Source organism: Falco punctatus (assembly GCF_963210335.1).
Source record: "Falco punctatus genome assembly, chromosome: 10".
Taxonomy (NCBI): Eukaryota; Metazoa; Chordata; class Aves; order Falconiformes; family Falconidae; genus Falco; species Falco punctatus.
In genome coordinates, this window is record NC_137590.1 from 17,360,429 (window position 1) to 17,378,586 (window position 18,158).

Consider the following 18,158-nt stretch of genomic DNA (forward strand, 5'->3'; position numbering starts at 1 on the left):
GGGGGGACGCACGGCCGGGACCCGCCGTCCCCGCCCCTCCCACCCCGGTCGAGCAGACACTCCACACCCGCCGGCAAAAGGCTTAGCCATTTAATAACAAACGTTACAAAAGGTATAAAACCGGACCGCGGTGCCTACGGGGCTGAGAACCGGCACGGGGAGGGGAGGGGGCGCTGCCACCACCGCCGCCACCGCTACTTGAGGTCCATGAAGCGGATGTCCATGATGAGGAGGAAGTTCTTGGGCAGGGGGCGTGGGGCCGGGGAGAGGACAGTGAAGACCTGGCGCTCCAGGTCGACGCCAGTGACAACGATGAAGCCAGCCACGCTCGTCTCAGAGATGTTGTCATCGGGGCTGTCAGCGGTGCTGACGCTCAGGAGGTGGTGCACCATGTCCCGTCCTGGCGTCACCGGTACGAGCTTCAGCTGGTTGTCCTCCTGCGACATGCCCAGGGGCAGGCAGGAGTCCGGGATGGTGGGAGCCCCCACCTTGTAAATCTTGACGTCGGAGAACTTGACATCGAAGGCGTGAGGGTAGAAGCAGCCACGGAAGCCATAGAAGTACTCCCGGATGCGGTCATCTCGGCATTCCCGCCGGAAGTCCTTGGAGCGCTCCACCACCCCGCCGGACTTGGGGAGCAGGACAGTGCGCACAAAGTGGGGCAGGTCCCTCTTCAGCTCGTTGTAAAGCCGCTCCTGGTCCAGCACCACCACCACGTCCACCTCAAAGGCAGAAGCTGCGTGCACCAGTGCCTGGTAGCCCGAGCCCTTCACCCAGCCGCAGGTGTTGATCACGCAGCCGCTCACCGAGGCGCGGCGGTTCACTTCACAGCGCTGGTTGAAGACGTCGGCCAGGCGGGATGTGATCTGCAGGGGAGACAGGGTGGAGGTAGCAGGACAGAAACACCTTTTTGGGGCACCCACGTCCCCAAACCTCAGCCGGCTCTCTCCAATGCCGTCCCCACCTCCTTCCATACCCCCAAGGCCTCAATTCCCGCAGTGGCACCCTGCTAGCTCTGACTGGGCGAGAAGCTCAGGGGAACGAGTGGGCAGTCCCTGAATAGCATCAGAAGGGCAGGAGGCCAGCATGGCGGGCCCTGTCCTACTTCTCGAGGACACAGCGATCCTCTGTACTGCTCCAAACACACTTTGTTATTTACTGCTGATACACAGGAGCAACACCCGGTTCGTGGACAGCCACCTGGGACAAAATCCTTCCCCACCATCAACAGACAGCCACAAAGAGCGATCTGCCATTACAAGAGGCTCAAGTAGCTCCAAAAACGTTACAAGCACTTTAGGGTGCTCGACTACAGCAATGCTGCTTCTCTGCCCTGAGGGCTGCCATGAAAAGGGCAGCACAGGGCTGTGGCGGGCTTCAGCCGTGCAGAAGCCTCTGTCACCAAACAGCAGCAGTGGGAGGACTCTGGGGATTCAGGTCAGCTTTTTGAATGTCTTCAGGTTTTTCTTTGGCTTCTTTCCATCTGGGTTTCCCTAAACAGAGAGCCAGGCTGTGGGGGTTCCTGCAGGGGCGGAATACTGTGCAGTGATGGCCACCATGCTCTGGCTAACACTGGCTCTGCACAAGAGCCATCAGGCCATGCTGGCAGCTGCGCTCTGCTCTCCTCTCACCCAACAAGCCCTGCAGGCTGAGCTGGCTCAATGTGACCTGTGGCTCTGGCTTCACCCTCCGCAGCCAGCCAGGACTCGCAGCCTGCAAAAGGCCTCACGTAGGGGCTCACAGGCAGTGAAAAGCTCCGCTGTGCTCCCTCAGCTCCTCTCCAGGCTGAAGAGCTTCTTCCTAACTCAAGGGTCTCCTCCAACTCCTCCATCACACCTTCACCCCTCACTGCCTCAGCCCTCCGTACATGTCTATTGAGCTGCAATGCCCAGAAGCAGGCACAGTGCTTGATGCAGGGACATGCCACAGCCCTACACAGTGGCAAAAGCAATGGGATGGTGCCAGGTAGGCAGGGAGCTCCAAACTGGGCCTGTCCCTGGGGCAAGACCCCTTGACAGGGTCCCCATGCTCACCTTGTTGTAGAGCTTGATGTTAGTGCCTGGTGTGGTGGAGCCAAAATGGTAGACGAGTGGGGCTTGGAGGGAGAAGCCCTCCTCCACGTCGGCTGGCCGCTCGATGTAGAGAGCGCCCATGGTGCCAGGGATGGAGACGGAGCCCTGGCCCACGTCCAGCTCCACAAAGGTGGGCCGGCGCCCCAGGCGCACAGCATAGTTCAGCAGCAGGCGGCACACAGTTGACTTACCCACGTCAGTGGGTCCAACCACCATGACGCGGGGCCCCCGCTCATCCTCCCGCTCTGCCTGCCGCCGCATCTGCTCCAGGGCCGTGTGGGTGTTGAGGTAGAGCAGCATGGGTGTGTCCTTGGAGATGTAGGCCACCTCGGTGCGGCCGCTGAGCTGGACGGTGCAGCCGTGCCAGGTGAAGACGGCCACCTTGGCGCCAGCGTCGAAGGTGAACTTCTTGTTGCGGGTAAGCTCGGTGCCGAAGACCTCGGCCATGCCGGTGAGCAGCTCCAGCTGCACTGTCTGCGAGGCCTCCACCTCGAAGCGCAGCTCCGTCTCCCGCTCCAGCTCGAACTTGGCCACCTGCTTCTTCTCCTCGCCGCCGTCGTCCGCCATGACGCTCCACCGGGCCTCGCCTGCCCGCTGTGGGGAGGGCGGCGAGTGGCCGGCCGGTCCGGGCCTCTCCCCCGGGCCTGCCGCCCGAGCCGCCGGGCCGCGCCCCCGCGCTGCCGCCCGCCCTCACGCCGTTGCCGTGGCACCCGCCAATGCCGCCCGCCCGCCTGGCCCCTCACCCGCTCACGGAGGCCGCCGCGCTTCCTGGCCGACGGGGCTGCGCCGGAAGTGAGATCCTAGCGGCGCGCCCGGCGCGGTGGGCGGGGGCGCTGCAGCGGGGTTGCCATGGCAGCCGCGCGGGGCCGGGGCGGTGACGTGATGACGCACGGACCAGGGGGGCGGTGGCGCGCGGCTCCCGGAGGTCATTTGCATCTCATCTGCATACCGCCCAGGGCTCCGTACCGCACGCCTCGTTGTCGCCTCCTTGCGCCGGGCCCCGCCACCCGCCGACTCGGGCCCCGGGTCCGGGTCGTTCGCAGGCCGAGCCCTGCGCACGCTGCCTGCCCCCCCCCCCGATTTGCGTATCATCTGCGTGCGGCCCGGGGGCGCCTCCGGGGAGACACGGGGGGCGCGGGTACCGGCGACCGCAGCGCACCCCGGCGGCGGGGCTGACGTCGGAGGTGCCGGGCGGTGACGTCACGGCCGCGGGGTGCGGACGGTGACGTCGCGGCGGCGGGGGATGAGTCACGGTGCCGTGATGCAGTCCCCGGGCACGCAGGGCCCCCCCCTCGGCTGCCCGGTGCCCCCGCCTGGCGCCCGCCCCGTGGACAGCGGCAGCGGCGGCAGCGGCAGCGAGCACAGCGGCGGGTGGTGAGCGGCCCCCGGGCCCCCCATCCTCCCCCGCCCGGCACCGCATCCCCCCGGACCCCCTTCCTGCCCCGCGGGACCCCCGTGTAGCCACCGGGGACCCCCAATCACACCCCCCCGGGACCCCCATCACCCCTCCCGAGACCACCATCTGCCCCCCGGGACCCCCATCACCACCCACCCCCGGGACACCCGTTACCCCCCCGCGACTCCCCCGGACTCCCAAACCCTATTAGGGGGGCCCCCTCATCCTCTCCCCCGCCCCTTCCCCCACCCGGTCTCCCTGGGGACAGCAGGGACGGGGCGGTGTCCCCCGCTCCCCGGCGCTGCCCCCCACTCCTGCGGTGAGCCTGCCCGGCTCAGCTGGGGGCGTGGGGGGGGGCACGGGGGGGGGCGGTCAGTGCCGCGCCCCCTCACTACCCCCATTTAACTCTTTGCAGGCCGCCCCCCTTTTCCGCCTCCTTCTCACCTGGGGGGGCCCGGGGCCACGGCGCCCCCCCGACCTTGTCGCGGGAGGAACGACGGCTCTCGGCGCTCTGCTGCGCTGCTTCCCCTGCGAGCGGCTCTGCGGGGGGTGCACGGTGCCCCCCGCCCCCCCGCGCCCCCCCGGGGCCCTGCCCCCCGCCATGCCCCCCGCCCGCCGCCGCCTGCCCCCCGCCGCCCACCTGCCCCCCAGGACCTTCCACAGCTACCTGCCGCGCTCCCAGCGCACCTACAGCTGCGTGCACTGCCGCGCCCACCTGGCCCGCCACGAGGAGCTCATCTCCAAGGTGCCCCCCCAGGCCCCCGGGTCGGTGGGGACCCCCCGCCCCCACGTCCCAGGGGCTGGGGGCTCCGTCCCAGGGCGGCATCGGGACAGCCGACGTCCCCCCGTGGCGCCCCGCTGTCCCCCCGTGGTGCGCCCCCCCTCGGTGTCCCCGGGGTGGTGAGTGTCCCCCCTCGGTGTCCCCGGGGTGGTGAGTGTCCCCCCTCGGTGTCCCCGGGGTGGTGAGTTTCCGCGCCCCCCTCCCCCCCCCCCGGTGTCCCCGGCCGGCGCATTGCGTGGTGGCGCTGCAGCGGGGCGGGGGACGCGGGTGGCCCCGGGGGACAAGGGGCGCAGCCGGTGACTTGTGCGTGTCCCCACAGTCCTTCCAGGGCAGCCATGGCCGCGCCTACCTGTTCAACTCGGTGTGAGTACCGCCGGGCGGGGGCGGGCGGCGGGGGGCTGCCTGGGGCTGCGGGCCGGGGGGCCGATTTCAGCCGTGCTGTGCCGTGCCGTGCTAAGTCAGGCTGTACCATGCTGGGCTGAGCCATGCCGTGCCATGCCAGGCTGTGCCAGGCTAAGCCGTGCCAGGCTGAGCCAGGCTGTGCCGTACTGGGACAGCCATGCCAGGCTATGCTAGGCTGTGCCATGCCGGACTGTGCCAGGCTAAGCTGTGCCAGGCTGTGCCATTCTGGGCTGAGCCAGACTAAGCCATGCTGGGACAGCCATGCCAGGCTGTGCTGGGCTGTGCCAGGCCATGCCATGCTGGGCTGAGCCAGGCTATGCCATGCTAGGCTGTGCCAGGCTAAGATGTACTGGGCTGTTCCAGGCAGTGCCATGCTGAGCTGAGCCAGGCTGAGCCATGCCAGGCTGTGCCATGCTGGGGCAGCCATGCCGAGCTGTGCCAGGCCATGCTGGGCCAGGCTGGGCCATGCTGGTGGCACACCCCTGCTCTCTGGCGCAGGGTGAATGTGGGCTGTGGCCCGGCGGAGCAGCGGCTGCTGCTGACAGGGCTGCACTCGGTGGCCGACATCTTCTGCCAGAGCTGCAAGACCACCCTGGGCTGGAAATACGTGAGTGCCCCTGCATCCAGCACCCCCACCCCTGTGGGCACTGTCCCGGGCACCCCAGATCCCTGGGCTGGGCTGGGCACCCCAAACCCGTTGGCAGCAGCCCAGGGACCCCAGCCCCATGGTAGGGGCAGCGGCACGGGCACCCTGCTGGAGGCACGTGGAGGGGGTCTCACGCTGCCTCCCCCCAGGAGCAGGCCTTCGAGAGCAGCCAGAAGTACAAGGAGGGGAAGTTCATCATCGAGATGTCGCACATGGTGAAGGAGAACGGCTGGGACTGAAGGGCGGGGGGGGGCACGGCAGGGGCACCCCCACCCAGCAGCACCCCTGCCCTGGTGGGCACCATCGCCGGGGTGCTGCCAGTGGGTGCCCCCCGCCTCTGCGCCTTCCCTGGTGCCCCAGGGTGCCCGGTGCCAGTCGGTGCCCCCCGGGGGGGTGTGCTGCCCCCTGGTGGGGCACGGTGCCATCACCAGCACGCAGGGGCTGTGGGGGCTTTTCTAGGGCAATAAAGGCTTTTGTTTTGTAGGAAGGTCCTGGGTGTGACCTGCCCCCGGCCCTGCCACCTCCCCTGGTACCCTGGGGTGATGCTGGGCACGCGGCTAGGGCCCCCACCCTGGCATGGATGGGGGTGTCCCTGGTAGCCCCAGCATGCCCCCCCAGGTTGTCCCTCTCCCCACAGGCAGGAGCCGTGCAGTGGGTCAGTGCGTTTATTGGGGGCTCAGGCCCCAGCTGGTGGGCAAACTGAGACACGGGGGGGAAGGGGGGGGACATGACACTCCACATTGCCTGGGATAGAGGGTTGAGGGGGCAAGGGGGACAGGTGGGGAAGGGAGGGGTGGGGAGATGGGGAGAAAGGGAGAACTGGAGGGAGGGATGGGAAGGAGGGATGGAAAAGAGGGAAGGGTGGGGGGCTGGAGGTGGCTGAAAAGGGGGGTAAGATGGAAGGGGGGGACGGAGGAGAGGAAGGAAAAGGAGGGATGGAGAGAGAGAAGGAGGGATGGAAGGAAGGACAAGGGAAGGGGGGGAGGGAAGGAGGGAGCAGAGGAAGCAGGAGGGAGGGCAGTGAGAGGAGGGAGGGCAGCAGGCAGGCAGGGTCAGGGCTGGGGGTCGCTGAGGCGGCCCATGAAGAGGGGGATGGCACTGGCATCGTGCCAGAGGACGAAGAGGAAGGGGCGCAGGGCCTCCAGCACCAGAGCTGTGCGGGCCACTGAGGTAGCCATGGCGCTCGCCGCCTCCACACCGGCCTCGTCCAGCGCCAGCACTGCGCGGTGCCGAACAGCATCCACCATCACCGCCGGGCCCTGTGCCAGCCCACACAGCTCCGCATCCAGGAACAGCCCGTAGTCTGCGACACCAGTCCTCAGTGTCACCCCGTGGGGACACAAGGGACGCTGGGGACGCAGGGGTACGGACACACACCAAGGGGTGCACGAGGGATACCAGGGTCATTAGGGGCAATGGGGGGCACTAGGGGACACTCAGGGATGTGGGGGACAGCAGGGAGATGGGGGGATGTTGGAGACACTGGGGACCAGAGACAGCAGGGGTGCTGGGGGACCCTGGGGACACTAAAGGCATGGGGACATAGGGGTCTCTGGGGAACATCGGGGATACTAAGGGACATTGGGGTCCCCGGGGAAAAGGACCCACACAGGGATCGGGGAGGGGCCAGTGACATCCCATAGGGAGTGACATCATTGCACCTCGCCACCCATGCCAAAGAGACATCACGCCCTAGCCCTGCCAGCCCAAGCAGTGATGTCACGGGCAGGCCCTGGGGCAGGGGGTTGGTGGCCTTACCCATGTCGTGGACCACGGCCACCACGTCCAGGGCTCGGTCGAGGCGCAGGCGGGGCAGGGCCAGGGCAGTGGCCCGGGGGGGTGTGCGGGCTGCCCGCCGCAGCAGCTCCAGGAAGGCAGGGGGATCCAGCGCTTGCTCCAGGGTCCCCAGTGCCCCCGGGGCGCCCTGTGGCACCAGCACCACCAGGCTCATCCCCCTGCTCAGCTCCATCCGCCCCACCTGTGGGACAGCCACTAGCCCTCAGTGCCACCGAGGGGACCTCACAGCCTGGCACCCTCAGTGCCACTGGAGTGACATCACACCCTGTTAACCCGCCCCAGCACCACAGCAGTGATGCCACAACCCCCCAGCACCAAGCAGCGGGGGCCCAGCTGATGGGAGGTACCTGGACCTGCAGGTGGGGGTCGATGAAGGAGGCCACCGGGTACTTCTTGCTGGTCATGGTGGGCACCAGACGAGGGGGGTGCCCCGGGCGCAGGAAGGGCAGTGGCACCGTCTGCTTGGCCTTCAGTGGCGTGCGCCAGGTGGCTGCAGGGACACGGCACCAGGGCTGCGGGGGACGGAGGGCACTCGGGGGGCCACACGGGGGGACCCCGGGCTCAGCCCCACACTGATCTCAGGGGGATCCTGTCCCCAGGTCATACCCTGGAGGTGGATGGCACTGAGCAGCAGCAGGCGGGACTGGGGGGGCAACGTGGGCAGGAGGCTGGGCAGCAGCCCTCGGCTGGCCTCACGCACCCACGCGTTGATGCGCAGCAGGTCCAGGCTCTCGTTGCCACTCAGCGCCCACGGGCGGGTGCCATAGATGTGCCATGACTCGTTGAGGAAGCGGGGCCGGAGGTGCAGCCCTGCTCGGTAGCACAGCTGGCATCAGCCCCGTGCCTGCCAGCATCGGTGGTGCCACCAGTGCCCAGGCACCTGCCTCACCTGGGTGGTGGAAGATCTGTGCAGCAGAGAAGAGGCCAGGCACGCTGGCGAGCTGCTGCAGGGCACTGTGCACGCAGCCCAGCTCCGGTGGGTACATCAGGATGGCACCTAGGCGCTCACGGGTCTCACCACGGGCACCTGCAGGCACAGGAGAAGCTCAGCCAGGCACCCATGGGTGCACCTGCTGCTCCAGGCTGGGATGGCCATGGGGCCGCAGACAGTGCCCTCAGTGGCAACAAAAGCGGCACCCATGGCAGAACCTGCGGCAGTGCCGATGCGGGTGGCAGTGGCAGCCCCTCACCCAGCAGGAGATGGGAGAGCCCCATGGCGATGTTGAGGGGAGAGAAGAGCAGGTTGGCATCGGGCTGGACGGCCTCTGCCATGCGCTGGTAGAAGCGGAGGGCAAAGGTGCCCAGCGCCTCGGCCATGGCAGTGCGCTGCTCCACCGTGGGTGTCCCACAGACCTCAGCTGGCTCCTCATCCCCAGGGCACGGCGGGGCGCTGGTGCCAGGGGGCTCCTGGGTGCTGCTGGGTGTGGGTGCTGCCGTGCTGCCATGAGCCACAGTGCCCAGCTCCTCGGGGGCTCCTTCAGGCACCTTGGGGCTGGGGGTGTCTGCGGCCTTGAGGGGGGCATCCAGGCCAGGCAGCTCCTGCAGGTGGGTAGGGGGGGGGGGCACTGGCAGAATGGGTGCCCCCACATCTCCCGGTGGGCCTGCGTTGGGACAGGGGGGCACCAGCAGCGACAGGAACTGTCTGAGCAGCTTCAGCCAGCTGGGAGGGGCCTCCGGGGATGGCACCTGGGCACGGGGACCAGGGTGAGAAGGGGCACAAGGACACCCAGGTGAGGTGAGGGTGGGTCTGGGGGCACCCGGGCACAAGGAGCCCGCGTCTCTGGGCCATACTTACCTGGGTGACAGTGGCCGTGGCTGTGGCCACCAGCCACCACACCAGGGGCAGCCAGAGCGTCATGGTGGCCATCCTGGTGGGCAAGCACAGGTCAAGGGCTTGATAAGCACCCAGCACCCCCACCCCAGCTCCCAGCACCCCACCTGCCCCGCACCCCAGCACCCTGCGCTCCCATTCCCTGCACCGCCTGTACCCCTACCCTGTGCACCCCGGTCTGACGCCCCCCAAGGAGGTGGGTGTGGGGGGCAGGAGGAGGGTGCTGGGCCCACCTGGGTGCCTGGCAGGTCGGGTCCCTGCGTGTCCAGCCGGGCGCAGGGGGGATCTGGCCGGATCTAACCCTGGCTGGTTAAAGATTAAGGAGGGCGGCAGGCGGCTGCCGAGGCTTCCCGTAAATCAGCTGGGCTGGAGCTGGGGGGGTGCCTGGGACATCTGTGAGGGGCGGGCTGGGCGCAGGCACCCGTGGCAGGATGCAGTCCCCTCATCCAGTCCTGCTCTGCCCCCGGTACTGGAGGACCAACCCGCTGAGGCAGGCACCCTTTGGGAGGTGGGGTAGAGCATCCTAGCCACCTAACTGCCCCCTCTCCATGGCCCCTGTGGTGACAAGGGACAGTCTAGACCCTCAAGCACCAGCTCAAGCTCCCTGTCCTCGTCTCCCTGATGCCCCAGGGGGAGGCCCAGGTGGTGTGACCCCCCCCGGGTCCCTCCCTCCACATTTCTCTGCTGTCTGGGGTGGGGTATGGACCACCTTGCCTTTCAGCCCTCCAGCAGCGGCCACTAAAGGAGGTCCATGGTGCTCCCCTGCCCTGACAGCACGGAGTGTGCCTGCCCCACACCTCCCCAGCACCTCCTGCTGCTCCAGGGGAGTCTGGCCCCTCTTACATCAACTCTATGATCTCCTCTGCCTGGTGCCAGGCTTTGCATTTGGGGGGTGGGGTCCCTAAGGAGTCCTCCCACCCCAGAAGTAGGAAGGGCCAACCTAGGGCCTCTGGGCAGACAGCTGTGGGACAGGCTGCCCTCGCCTCACCCCCCAGCAAGCCCTGGGGCAGGGACGCCTCTGGGCACCCCACCCTGCTGGAGCTGCCCGCGGCTGCACGGGGGTCTGGCCCCTCACAGCCCCAGGCCAGACCGACCCCTCGCCCCCTCCCGTCTCGATGGCTCCAGGCCGCCCCCGGCCTCTCTGGCACCACCCCTCGACCCGTGCTGGGGGCGGGGCTAGAGCAGCTTGTCCCGCCTCCTGTGGACGCGGCCCGGCAGAGCCCCGCCCACCAGCCCCGGGCATCGCTGACCATGGCCGGGAGGATCGCGAAGGTGGGTAGGGGCACCGGAGACACCGGGAGTGTCAGGCCGGAGGTGCGGGGGTGCCAGCATCAGGGTGGGGCTGGCCCGGGGTGCCGATCTCGGGGTGTGGGTATCCTGGTGCTGGGGTGCGGGTGAGGCGGTACTGGGGTAGTGGAGGTGCGGAGGGTGCCGGGGCCGGTGCGGGAGTGTGGGGAGCGGTACCAGGTAGAGAGAGGGTCTCCGGTGCCAGTGCGGGGCGGGACGGTGGTACTGGACGGAGGGTCTGGGGTGCCGGTAAGGAGAAGGCGGCGGTACAGGGCAGAGGGTCTCCGGTGCCGGTGCGGGGGGGCGGCGGTACCGGGCAGAGGGTCTCCGGTGCCGGTGCCGGTGCGGGAGGGCAGGCGGTACTGGGCAGAGGGTCTCCGGTGCCGGTGCCGGTGCGGGAGGGCAGGCGGTACCGGGCGGAGGGTCGCCGGTGCCGGTGCGGGGGGGCGGCGGTACCGGGCAGAGGGTCTCCGGTGCCGGTGCCGGTGGGCAGGCGGTACTGGGCAGAGGGTCTCCGGTGCCGGTGCCGGTGCGGGAGGGCAGGCGGTACCGGGCGGAGGGTCGCCGGTGCCGGTGCGGGGGGGCGGCAGTACCGGGCAGAGGGTCTCCGATGTAGGGGTGCCGGGACTAGTTTCGTTTCCCCGGCGGGGCCGCCCGCCTGGAGGGGCGTGGCCCGGATCTGGGCCCACCCAGGGGCGTGTCCTGCGAGAAGATCCCGCCCATGGGGGCGTCTCAGTGCGGCCCCTCCCACCACGGCTCCCCCTGCAGGAGCTGGAGGAGGCGCGGCGGTGGTGCGGGGTCCGGCAGCTGCGGCCGCTGGAGGGCGACATACGGCGGTGGACGGGGCTCCTGCTGCCCGTGAGTGGGGCGGGGCGGGGCCGGACACGATTAGGGCACGGGCATGGGGTCTGTGGACAGAGGGGTCCTGGGCATGGGGTCCCCAGGGTATTGGAGGGGTCCTCTGGGGGCGTGGGGGGCTGTGGGCACAGGGGGATTGCCGGGGCACAGGGGGCCTGGAGGGGAGATGAGCCCCTGGGGACACGGGGTGGGGCTTCTCCCGAGGGCACTGGGTGGGTGTCCCCATCAGGGCAACGGGGGGGGGGGGGGGGGAGGGCTCCCCCTGGGTGGGGGTTCCTCTCCAGGGACTCAGGCTGCGGGGGGTCTCCAGGGGAGGCACTGGGTACCAGGGCTGGGACAAGGGTTCCAGGGGCTCTGAGGTGCCCCTCCTCCCCGTCACAGAACAACCCCCCGTACAACGCTGGCGCCTTCCGCTTCGAGCTGACCTTCTCCCCGCACCACCCGCTGGTCCCCCCCTGCGTCACCCTCTGCACCGACATCTACCACCCCGGCGTGGACACCGATGGCCGTGTCTGCCAGCCCCTCACCTCTGCCCAGCACTGGGTGCACACCACCCGTGCCATCCAAGGTGGGCATCCCGGGGGTGACTGAGGGGGCACTGCAGGAGGGGGTGCCTGCCCTGACACCCCTCTGGTGCCTGCAGTGCTGCAGGACCTGCTGCTGCTGCTGGACAGCCCAGACCCCCAGCGTGTGCTGCGGCAGAATCTGGCCCGCGAGCTCCAGGAGACCCCCGAGGTGTTCCAGCGACGGGCCGAGAAACATACCCGACGCCACGCTGAGCCGCGCCCTGGCCCCTGAGCCCCCCACAGCCGGGGGCACCCCGACATTACTCCCCACTCTCTGCACCAGCCCAGCACAGCCCCCTGCCCCAGCACCATAGCCTGGGCTTGGGGTCCCAGCCTGGTGGCACAGGGGCCTGGCACTCTATGGGGGTCACATCACCCGTATGTAAGTTAATAAATTTCCTCCCACTTTGTCCCTGTGATGCCTCATGGGGATGGTGGGGGACAGCGGGGGGGTGCTGCTCACGCCATGCCCGCCCAGGCAGGTGGGTGCCGCCCTGCCTGCCCCCACCATGGTGGAGGTGCTGACACCTGCTTGGTGCCAGTGTCCCTGTGCCCATGCGTGTCCCCCCTGCCAGGGATGAGGCCACTGCAAGCCTTTACTGCTGGGCCAGACCGCTCAGCAGGGCTGTGGGACCGGGGGTGATGGCCTTAAGGTGAAAGAGGGCGGACAGGCTGGGTGTCGGGACACAATTCTTTCCGTGAGGGCGGCAGCACTGGCGCAGCTGCCCAGAGCAGCAGTGGGTGCCCCATTCCTGCGAGAGCCCAAGGTCAGGCTGGACAGGGCTCGGAGCAACCTGGTCTGGTGGCAGGTGGACCAGGTGGTCTTTCAGGTCCCTTCCAACCCCAACCGCTCCATGAGGACTCTGTGACAAGGCAGAGGGGGGTGGCACGGGTGGGGGGCTGTGTGGGGGAACCCCCCCTCAGCGCTTCTTGGTCTTCACCAGCCCCTTGGCCACCAAGCAGCGGTACAGCTCCTGCAGGTAGGTGTAGATGCACTTGGCATCAGGCACCGGCATCCGCACCATGTCCTCCACCTCCAGCAGCGGGGCGCAGCCTGCCCGCTCCCTGCGGGGACACAGCTGTCACCAGGGGCCCCCCGCCTGGGGACACCGCAGGGTCGGGGGGCCGGGGGGGCTCTCACTCGGCGGTGGCGAAGGCCAGGGTGAAGTTGTGCCGGCGGGCGTCGGGCTCCAGGCTGGCGTAGTCGAAGGCATCGGGGAAGAAGCTGTGGAGGAGGGCGCAGAAGGCCAGGCCGCTGCCCCAGCTGCCCGAGAAGTTCTGCACGTCCACGTGCTGCCGCAGATGGATGGGGGTCAGCCTGCCCCACGGCCTGCCCCACAGCCACCCCACGGCCGCCCCACGGCACGCCCCGCAATGCACCACATGATGCAACCCACAGCCCACTCCATGGCACGCCCCATGGCCACTGCACGACAAAACCTGGGGCGTGCCCCACGGCGCACCCCACAGCATGCCCCACAGCGTGCCCCACAGCGTGCCCCACGGCCGCCCCGCTCTCACCTGGTAGCCACGGGTCCTGGCGCGGCACCACTCCAGCAGCATGGCCTTGACCGCGGCGCTGCCCCCGACCCGCTTCAGGTGTGGGGCCGGCCCCGTGGCTGCCCTGCAGGCGGTGCCAGGCACCGTGGGGCTCCGTGCCCCCGCACCGTGAGCCCCTGGCCCGGCCCTCCAGGGGTCTGCACTGGCCAGTGGCCCTGACCCACCCCAGAGCTCCCTGCTGCCCCATGGCCCCTCAATAAGCCCACAGCCCCATTGCTCCCCATTGCCCCATGGCCCCCTCAGTCCTGCTCCCCCCACGGCCCCATGCCCCCCCTCAGTCACCCCATACCCCCCATGTCCTCCCCAATACTCCCACTGCCCCGTGGCACCCCCAGCCCCCCACTGTACCCCACTGGCCCATGGCTCCCCAATACACCCACAGCCCCACAGCTCCCCATTGGCCCACAGCACCCTCAGTCCTGCCCCCCCTGTACTGCCCCATGGGCTCCCCCAGTACCCCCATACCCCCTATTTCCCCATTCCCCCCCCCAATACCCCAATTGCCCCATGGGCTACCCCAGTACCCCCATACCCCCTATTTCCCCATTCCCCCCCCAATACCCCCACTTCCCCATGGCCCCCCAATACCCCGATTGCCCCATGGACCCCCCAGCACCCCCATATCTGCTATTTCCCCATTCCCCCCCAATACCCCCACTGTCCCATGGCTTCCCACTGCCCCACACCCCTCCCCCGCCCTGTGCCCCCCTTGGGGCCAGGCCCCTCTCACCCGCCGAACTTCTCCAGGATGGCGCTGCGCCCCTGTGCCCGGGCACTGGCACGCGGCCGCCCCCCGGACCCCTCTGGCCTTGGCCTCTGCCCCACCGTCCCGGGGGGTGCCCGTCCCGGTGGCCCCCCTGCTGGTGCACCCCTGTGGGGGCCCCGGGGGTGGGGGTGAGCACCACTGTGGGTGCCACTCACGGGCACACATGGGTGGGCCAGCCATGGGAGGCAGGCAACGGGGCATCATGGCATGCCCCCGTAGGGACACAGGGTTGTGGGGTGCCACCTGGGGTGCCCGCCACGGGCAGCCCTGGGGCCGTGCCCCCCTGCCCACACTCACCTCTCACTGCCCCCCGAGCCCTCGCTGGTGCCAGCTGTGGGGGAGAGAGGGCGGGTCAGTGGGGTGGGAGGGGGCACCCTGGGGTGTGGGCACCAGCAGGGTCCCGAATGGATGGGGGCATCCCTGGGGAGCCATCAGGGGCAGGGGGCTGGAGGTCCTCCCCCATGGGGAGGGGACATGGGGATCTGTAGGGGCCCCCTGGGTGGGAGGGTGTGCACAGTGTGGGGCAGTGGTGACCCCAGGGGACTCCGGCGCCATTGCAGGACCCTGCCCGTACTGCCTGCCCTGCCCAGCACAACCCTTACCTGTGGGGGATGTGGGGGATGTGGGGGACAGGGGGGATGTGGGGCTGGTGCCCCCCCCGGGAGACACGCTGGGGGGGAACTCGGGCCACAGCTCATCCTCATCCTGCAGCCAGGTGGGCTCCTGTGGGCACAGCTGGGGTGGCACTGCCAGCATGGGCACTGCCAACCCTGTCCCTTCTACTGTCACCCCTTCCCTTCTGTTGTCACCCTACCCTGGCACTGCCCACACAAGCACTGCCCCCCGTCCCTTCTACTGTTACCCTGTCCCTTTGACTGTCACCCTGCCCTGGCACTGCCCACATGGGCACTGCCACCCCTGTCCCTTCTACTGTTACCCTGTCCCTTTGACTGTCAGCCTGCCCTGGCACTGCCCACACCAGCACTGCCACCAGTGCCCTGGCACTGCTTGCATGGGCACCGTCACCCTGGCCTGGCACTGCCACCCCTGTCCCCAGCCCCACCACACTCCCCCTCACCTGCTGGCCCCGGGTGCTGCCTGCTGCTGGCCCTGGCCCAGCTGGCTCCTGTAGCCCCTCCGCGGCACCCCCACTGCCCACCCCCCCGACTGCCTCTGCGTCACCCCTGGCAGTGCTCCTGGCATCCTTCACTGCTTCTGCCCTGGCATCGCTCCTGGCATCCCCTGCAGCTCCTCCCTTGGTGTCCCTCTCTGTGTCCTCTGCCGCCCCAGTGTCCCCTCCTGCATCCCCCACTGCCCTGGCATCACCCCCCATGTCCTCAGCCACCTTGTTGTGTCCGCCCCCATCCTCATCTGCCTTGGTGTCCTCCTTGGTGTCCCCTGCTCCCTTGGTGTGTCCCCCCACAACCTCAGCCACCTTGTTGTGTCCCCCCCCATCCTCATCTGCCTTGGTGTCCCCTGCTCCCTTGGTTTCCCCCCCGACATCCTCAGCCACCTTGGTGTCCCCCCTCGTGTCCCCTGCTCCCTTGGTGTCACCCCCTACACCTTCAGCTTCCCTGGTGTCCCCCTCTGTGTCCTCTGTGCCCCCCACCCCTGCTGCCAGGGGGTCCCCCTCCCTGCTGCCCTCCCCTGCCCCCCCTTCCCCTGGCCCCGTGGGGGGGGCGTCCGACGTGGGGGTGCCGGAGGTGGGGGTGTCAGTGTCTCCCAGGGGCTCCATGCTGCTGCGGTCACTGCTGCAGGGGCACAGGGCTGTCACTGGGGTGCCCCCGCCAACCCGGCCACCCCCCTGCCCCTGTGCCCATGCTCCCTCTAGCTCCATCCCCCCCATTCCCCCACCCTGGGCACCCCCGTTGCCCCTGCCCAGCCCCCATTGCCCCTCCCGTCCACCCCATGCCCCCTCCTGGCACCCCAACACCCCAGCCCGCCTCCCCCCTCCAGCCCCCCATAACCAATACCAACCTTCCCATTCCCCTCCTGCCCCCCCCAGTGCCCCCCCCGCCCCATTCTGGCACCCCCATACCCCTTCTTGACCCCCCGTTCCCCTTCCCAGCCGACCCCCGTGTCCCATCCCGACCCCCTATTCCCCACCCCCAACCCCCAATTTCCCCTCTCGACCCCCCTATAACCCCATCCCGACCCCCCAGAAGCTGGTCCTGCTCTCCCATACCTCCTCCCGACCCCCCCCCCCCGGCCCCACGTGTCCCATCCCGACACAACCCTCCCTGCCCCCTCTAGACTCCCCAGTTCCCCCTCTCGACGCGCCGATAACCCCGGCCCCCGGCCCCCGGCCCCCGGCCCCCGGCCCGTACCCTCCGGCCGCTCCGCACCGCGCCCGCCGCCCCGCCCGCCCCGGCGCTATTTTTACCCGGCGGGGGCAGGTGCCGCGCGCACTCCCCGCCCCCCCGCGGGGCACGCGTGGGGCCGGGCGCGGGGCAGCGCGCGGGAGCGGCCGGGGCACGTGGGCGGGGGACACGCCGCCACCGGGGACACCCCAAAGGAGCCCACGGGGAGGGGGCAGGGACACTCAGCCAGCGGTCGGGGAGCCACGGGTACCCCAGGGAGGGAAAGGGAGACCGAGGGGCACGGACACGCGGGGGACGTGGGGGACACGGGCACACGGGTGACACGGGGGACACAGACGAGCGGAGGACACAGGGGGATGTGGGGGGACACACCGGTGGTCACAGGCACATGGAGGGCACAGCCGGACACGGGCACACGAGGGGCTCAGGCAGACACGGTGGGCCACGGTCATATGGGGAACATGGGGGGAGGGAGGCACACGGGGGACACGGGGACATGGGGGGGGTGAGGCACGTGGGGGGAAACGGGGGTGTCATAGACACACGGCGGACCTGGGGGGACACAGGGGGTCACACGCACAGCGGGTACACTGGGGACAGGGAGGATCACAGGCGCGGGGGGGCACGGGGGGGTCCCTGGCACGTGCGGGCGGGCGCACACAGCCGGACCCGGCCTGGCCCCGCCCCTCGCCAAGGCCGCGCCTTCCCCGCCCCGGCCGCCGCCGCCTCGCCCACTACGGCAGCGGCCTATCAGCGCCGGGCGCGCCGGGCCGCTCTCCCGCTCCGCCGGCCCCTAATGGCCCAAGGCGGCGGCGAGGCGGGGCGCTTCTACGTGTGCGCGGAAGTGCGGCGCTCACGTGGTTCCTGCCGGGAGCCGCCGAGGCGCCAGAGCCGTGCTGTCCGGTGCCGAGCTGTGCCGTGCCGTGCCGAGCTGAGCCGGGCCGGGCCGGGCTGAACCGAGCCGGGCCCGGCCGCCATGGACCCGCTGCGGGCCCAGCAGCTGGCGGCCGAGCTGGAGGTTGACATGATGGCCGACATGTACAACCGGTGCGCCCTGCCGGGGGAGCAGCGGGGGGACTCGGGGATCCCGGGGGGAACTGGGGGCACTGGCGGGTCCCAAGGCCGGAGGTCCCGGGGGGAGTCGGAGGTACCGGGACGGCCCGGGGATGGGGTGTGTGTGTGTGTGAGCTGGGGGCACTGGCGGGTCCCGGGAGGAGCTGGGGGCACTGGGGTGACCCTGGGGCATGGGGCTGAGGTGCCAGGGGCACCGGGGGTGCCCGGAGCAGCGGGGGACACCGGGAGTGCCTGGGGATGGGGGGGCGTTGTGGGTACCCGGGTGTGTTGGGGACTGCATAGAGTGGGGAGCATTGGGGGGGTGCTCAAGGCTGGGGCGGGGCACAGAGGGGTATTGGGGGTACTGGGGAGTGCTGGTGGTACAAGGTGGTGCCTGGGAAGTGGGGGGAGGGGGGCACTGAGGGATGACTGTGGTGTCGGGGCGCTGGGGCTTGGGGCCGGGGGGGCAGGTCTGAGCGTGGCAGGGCTGGTGAGGGGCTGAGGGTGCGGTGCGGTGCAGGATGACGCAGGCGTGCCACCGAAAGTGCGTCCCCCCCTACTACAAGGACGCAGAGCTGTCGAAGGGGGAGAGCGTGTGCCTGGACCGCTGCGTGGCCAAGTACCTGGAGGTCCATGAGAGGATGGGCAAGAAGCTGACGGAGCTGTCGCTGCAGGATGAGGAGCTCCTCAAGCGCATGCAGCAGGGCACTGGCACGGCCTGACTGCCCCGGCCCCCCTGCTCCCTCTCACCCCAATAAACTGGATGCATTGGGCCAGCTGGTTTGCTTTCCTTGCCCTTCCCCCACCCCCACACCCCCTGGT

General features: G+C 69.6%; 6 protein-coding genes across 16 annotated transcripts; 3 read left to right on the plus strand and 3 right to left on the minus strand.

The window, feature by feature from the left end:
• Positions 1 to 76: 76 nt before the first annotated feature.
• On the minus strand, positions 77 to 3,399 carry CLP1 (cleavage factor polyribonucleotide kinase subunit 1). Its single transcript, XM_080404528.1, has 2 exons — positions 2,034 to 3,399; positions 77 to 866 (listed from the first exon to the last, which is right to left on the minus strand). Exons 1-2 carry the CDS (start codon positions 2,637 to 2,639, stop codon positions 195 to 197), a joined length of 1,278 nt encoding a protein of 425 aa, XP_080260654.1. The 5' UTR covers positions 2,640 to 3,399; the 3' UTR covers positions 77 to 194.
• A 531-nt stretch (positions 3,400 to 3,930) lies between these two features.
• Positions 3,931 to 5,780, plus strand: YPEL4 (yippee like 4). Its single transcript, XM_080404542.1, has 4 exons — positions 3,931 to 4,213; positions 4,569 to 4,612; positions 5,150 to 5,258; positions 5,447 to 5,780. The coding sequence occupies exons 1-4, from the start codon at positions 4,070 to 4,072 to the stop codon at positions 5,534 to 5,536; spliced, it is 387 nt and encodes a 128-aa protein (XP_080260668.1). The 5' UTR covers positions 3,931 to 4,069; the 3' UTR covers positions 5,537 to 5,780.
• Positions 5,781 to 5,853: 73 nt separating this feature from the next.
• On the minus strand, positions 5,854 to 10,972 carry SERPING1 (serpin family G member 1). 9 transcript variants are annotated; one of them, XM_080404517.1, is made up of 8 exons: positions 10,806 to 10,972; positions 8,890 to 8,962; positions 8,285 to 8,633; positions 7,984 to 8,121; positions 7,701 to 7,904; positions 7,442 to 7,584; positions 7,056 to 7,275; positions 5,854 to 6,600 (listed from the first exon to the last, which is right to left on the minus strand). In XM_080404517.1, exons 2-8 carry the CDS (start codon positions 8,959 to 8,961, stop codon positions 6,350 to 6,352), a joined length of 1,377 nt encoding a protein of 458 aa, XP_080260643.1. In that variant the 5' UTR covers position 8,962; positions 10,806 to 10,972; the 3' UTR covers positions 5,854 to 6,349. The 9 variants fall into 9 exon arrangements, with proteins under 9 accessions (XP_080260643.1, XP_080260639.1, XP_080260637.1 ...); XM_080404513.1 differs by having other exon boundaries at positions 8,285 to 8,780; XM_080404511.1 differs by having other exon boundaries at positions 8,285 to 8,780; positions 10,763 to 10,972.
• On the plus strand, positions 10,043 to 12,046 carry UBE2L6 (ubiquitin conjugating enzyme E2 L6). The gene is made up of 4 exons (XM_080404531.1): positions 10,043 to 10,197; positions 10,981 to 11,070; positions 11,452 to 11,638; positions 11,714 to 12,046. Exons 1-4 carry the CDS (start codon positions 10,177 to 10,179, stop codon positions 11,866 to 11,868), a joined length of 453 nt encoding a protein of 150 aa, XP_080260657.1. The 5' UTR covers positions 10,043 to 10,176; the 3' UTR covers positions 11,869 to 12,046.
• Positions 12,047 to 12,313: 267 nt separating this feature from the next.
• Positions 12,314 to 17,015, minus strand: SMTNL1 (smoothelin like 1). 3 transcript variants are annotated; one of them, XM_080404522.1, is made up of 8 exons: positions 16,346 to 17,015; positions 15,041 to 15,710; positions 14,565 to 14,685; positions 14,260 to 14,293; positions 13,927 to 14,067; positions 13,158 to 13,260; positions 12,778 to 12,929; positions 12,314 to 12,701 (listed from the first exon to the last, which is right to left on the minus strand). In XM_080404522.1, the coding sequence occupies exons 2-8, from the start codon at positions 15,695 to 15,697 to the stop codon at positions 12,557 to 12,559; spliced, it is 1,353 nt and encodes a 450-aa protein (XP_080260648.1). In that variant the 5' UTR covers positions 15,698 to 15,710; positions 16,346 to 17,015; the 3' UTR covers positions 12,314 to 12,556. The 3 variants fall into 3 exon arrangements, with proteins under 3 accessions (XP_080260648.1, XP_080260647.1, XP_080260646.1); XM_080404521.1 differs by having other exon boundaries at positions 15,041 to 15,713; XM_080404520.1 differs by having other exon boundaries at positions 15,041 to 15,713; positions 16,290 to 17,015.
• Positions 17,016 to 17,118: 103 nt separating this feature from the next.
• Positions 17,119 to 18,112, plus strand: TIMM10 (translocase of inner mitochondrial membrane 10). The gene is made up of 2 exons (XM_080404543.1): positions 17,119 to 17,330; positions 17,857 to 18,112. Exons 1-2 carry the CDS (start codon positions 17,260 to 17,262, stop codon positions 18,056 to 18,058), a joined length of 273 nt encoding a protein of 90 aa, XP_080260669.1. The 5' UTR covers positions 17,119 to 17,259; the 3' UTR covers positions 18,059 to 18,112.
• Positions 18,113 to 18,158: the final 46 nt, after the last annotated feature.

Coding starts and splice junctions, on each gene's coding strand:
- CLP1 (XM_080404528.1), bottom strand. CDS start 2,639: ATGGCGGACGACGGCGGCGAGGAGAAGAAGCAGGTGGCCAAGTTCGAG. Junction 867..2,033: donor ACATCAAGCTCTACAACAAG/GTGAGCATGGGG, acceptor TCTCCCCTGCAG/ATCACATCCCGCCTGGCCGA.
- SERPING1 (XM_080404513.1), bottom strand. CDS start 8,961: ATGGCCACCATGACGCTCTGGCTGCCCCTGGTGTGGTGGCTGGTGGCC. Junction 8,122..8,284: donor GCTCTCCCATCTCCTGCTGG/GTGAGGGGCTGC, acceptor CTGTGCCTGCAG/GTGCCCGTGGTGAGACCCGT. Junction 7,585..7,700: donor CAGTGCCATCCACCTCCAGG/GTATGACCTGGG, acceptor GTGTCCCTGCAG/CCACCTGGCGCACGCCACTG.
- SMTNL1 (XM_080404522.1), bottom strand. CDS start 15,697: ATGGAGCCCCTGGGAGACACTGACACCCCCACCTCCGGCACCCCCACG. Junction 14,686..15,040: donor GCAGCACCCGGGGCCAGCAG/GTGAGGGGGAGT, acceptor CTGTGCCCACAG/GAGCCCACCTGGCTGCAGGA. Junction 12,930..13,157: donor CCAGGACCCGTGGCTACCAG/GTGAGAGCGGGG, acceptor CATCTGCGGCAG/CACGTGGACGTGCAGAACTT.
- TIMM10 (XM_080404543.1), top strand. CDS start 17,260: ATGGACCCGCTGCGGGCCCAGCAGCTGGCGGCCGAGCTGGAGGTTGAC. Junction 17,331..17,856: donor ATGGCCGACATGTACAACCG/GTGCGCCCTGCC, acceptor GGTGCGGTGCAG/GATGACGCAGGCGTGCCACC.
- UBE2L6 (XM_080404531.1), top strand. CDS start 10,177: ATGGCCGGGAGGATCGCGAAG. Junction 10,198..10,980: donor TGGCCGGGAGGATCGCGAAG/GTGGGTAGGGGC, acceptor CTCCCCCTGCAG/GAGCTGGAGGAGGCGCGGCG. Junction 11,071..11,451: donor GGACGGGGCTCCTGCTGCCC/GTGAGTGGGGCG, acceptor TCCCCGTCACAG/AACAACCCCCCGTACAACGC.
- YPEL4 (XM_080404542.1), top strand. CDS start 4,070: ATGCCCCCCGCCCGCCGCCGCCTGCCCCCCGCCGCCCACCTGCCCCCC. Junction 4,214..4,568: donor ACGAGGAGCTCATCTCCAAG/GTGCCCCCCCAG, acceptor GTGTCCCCACAG/TCCTTCCAGGGCAGCCATGG. Junction 4,613..5,149: donor GCCTACCTGTTCAACTCGGT/GTGAGTACCGCC, acceptor TCTCTGGCGCAG/GGTGAATGTGGGCTGTGGCC.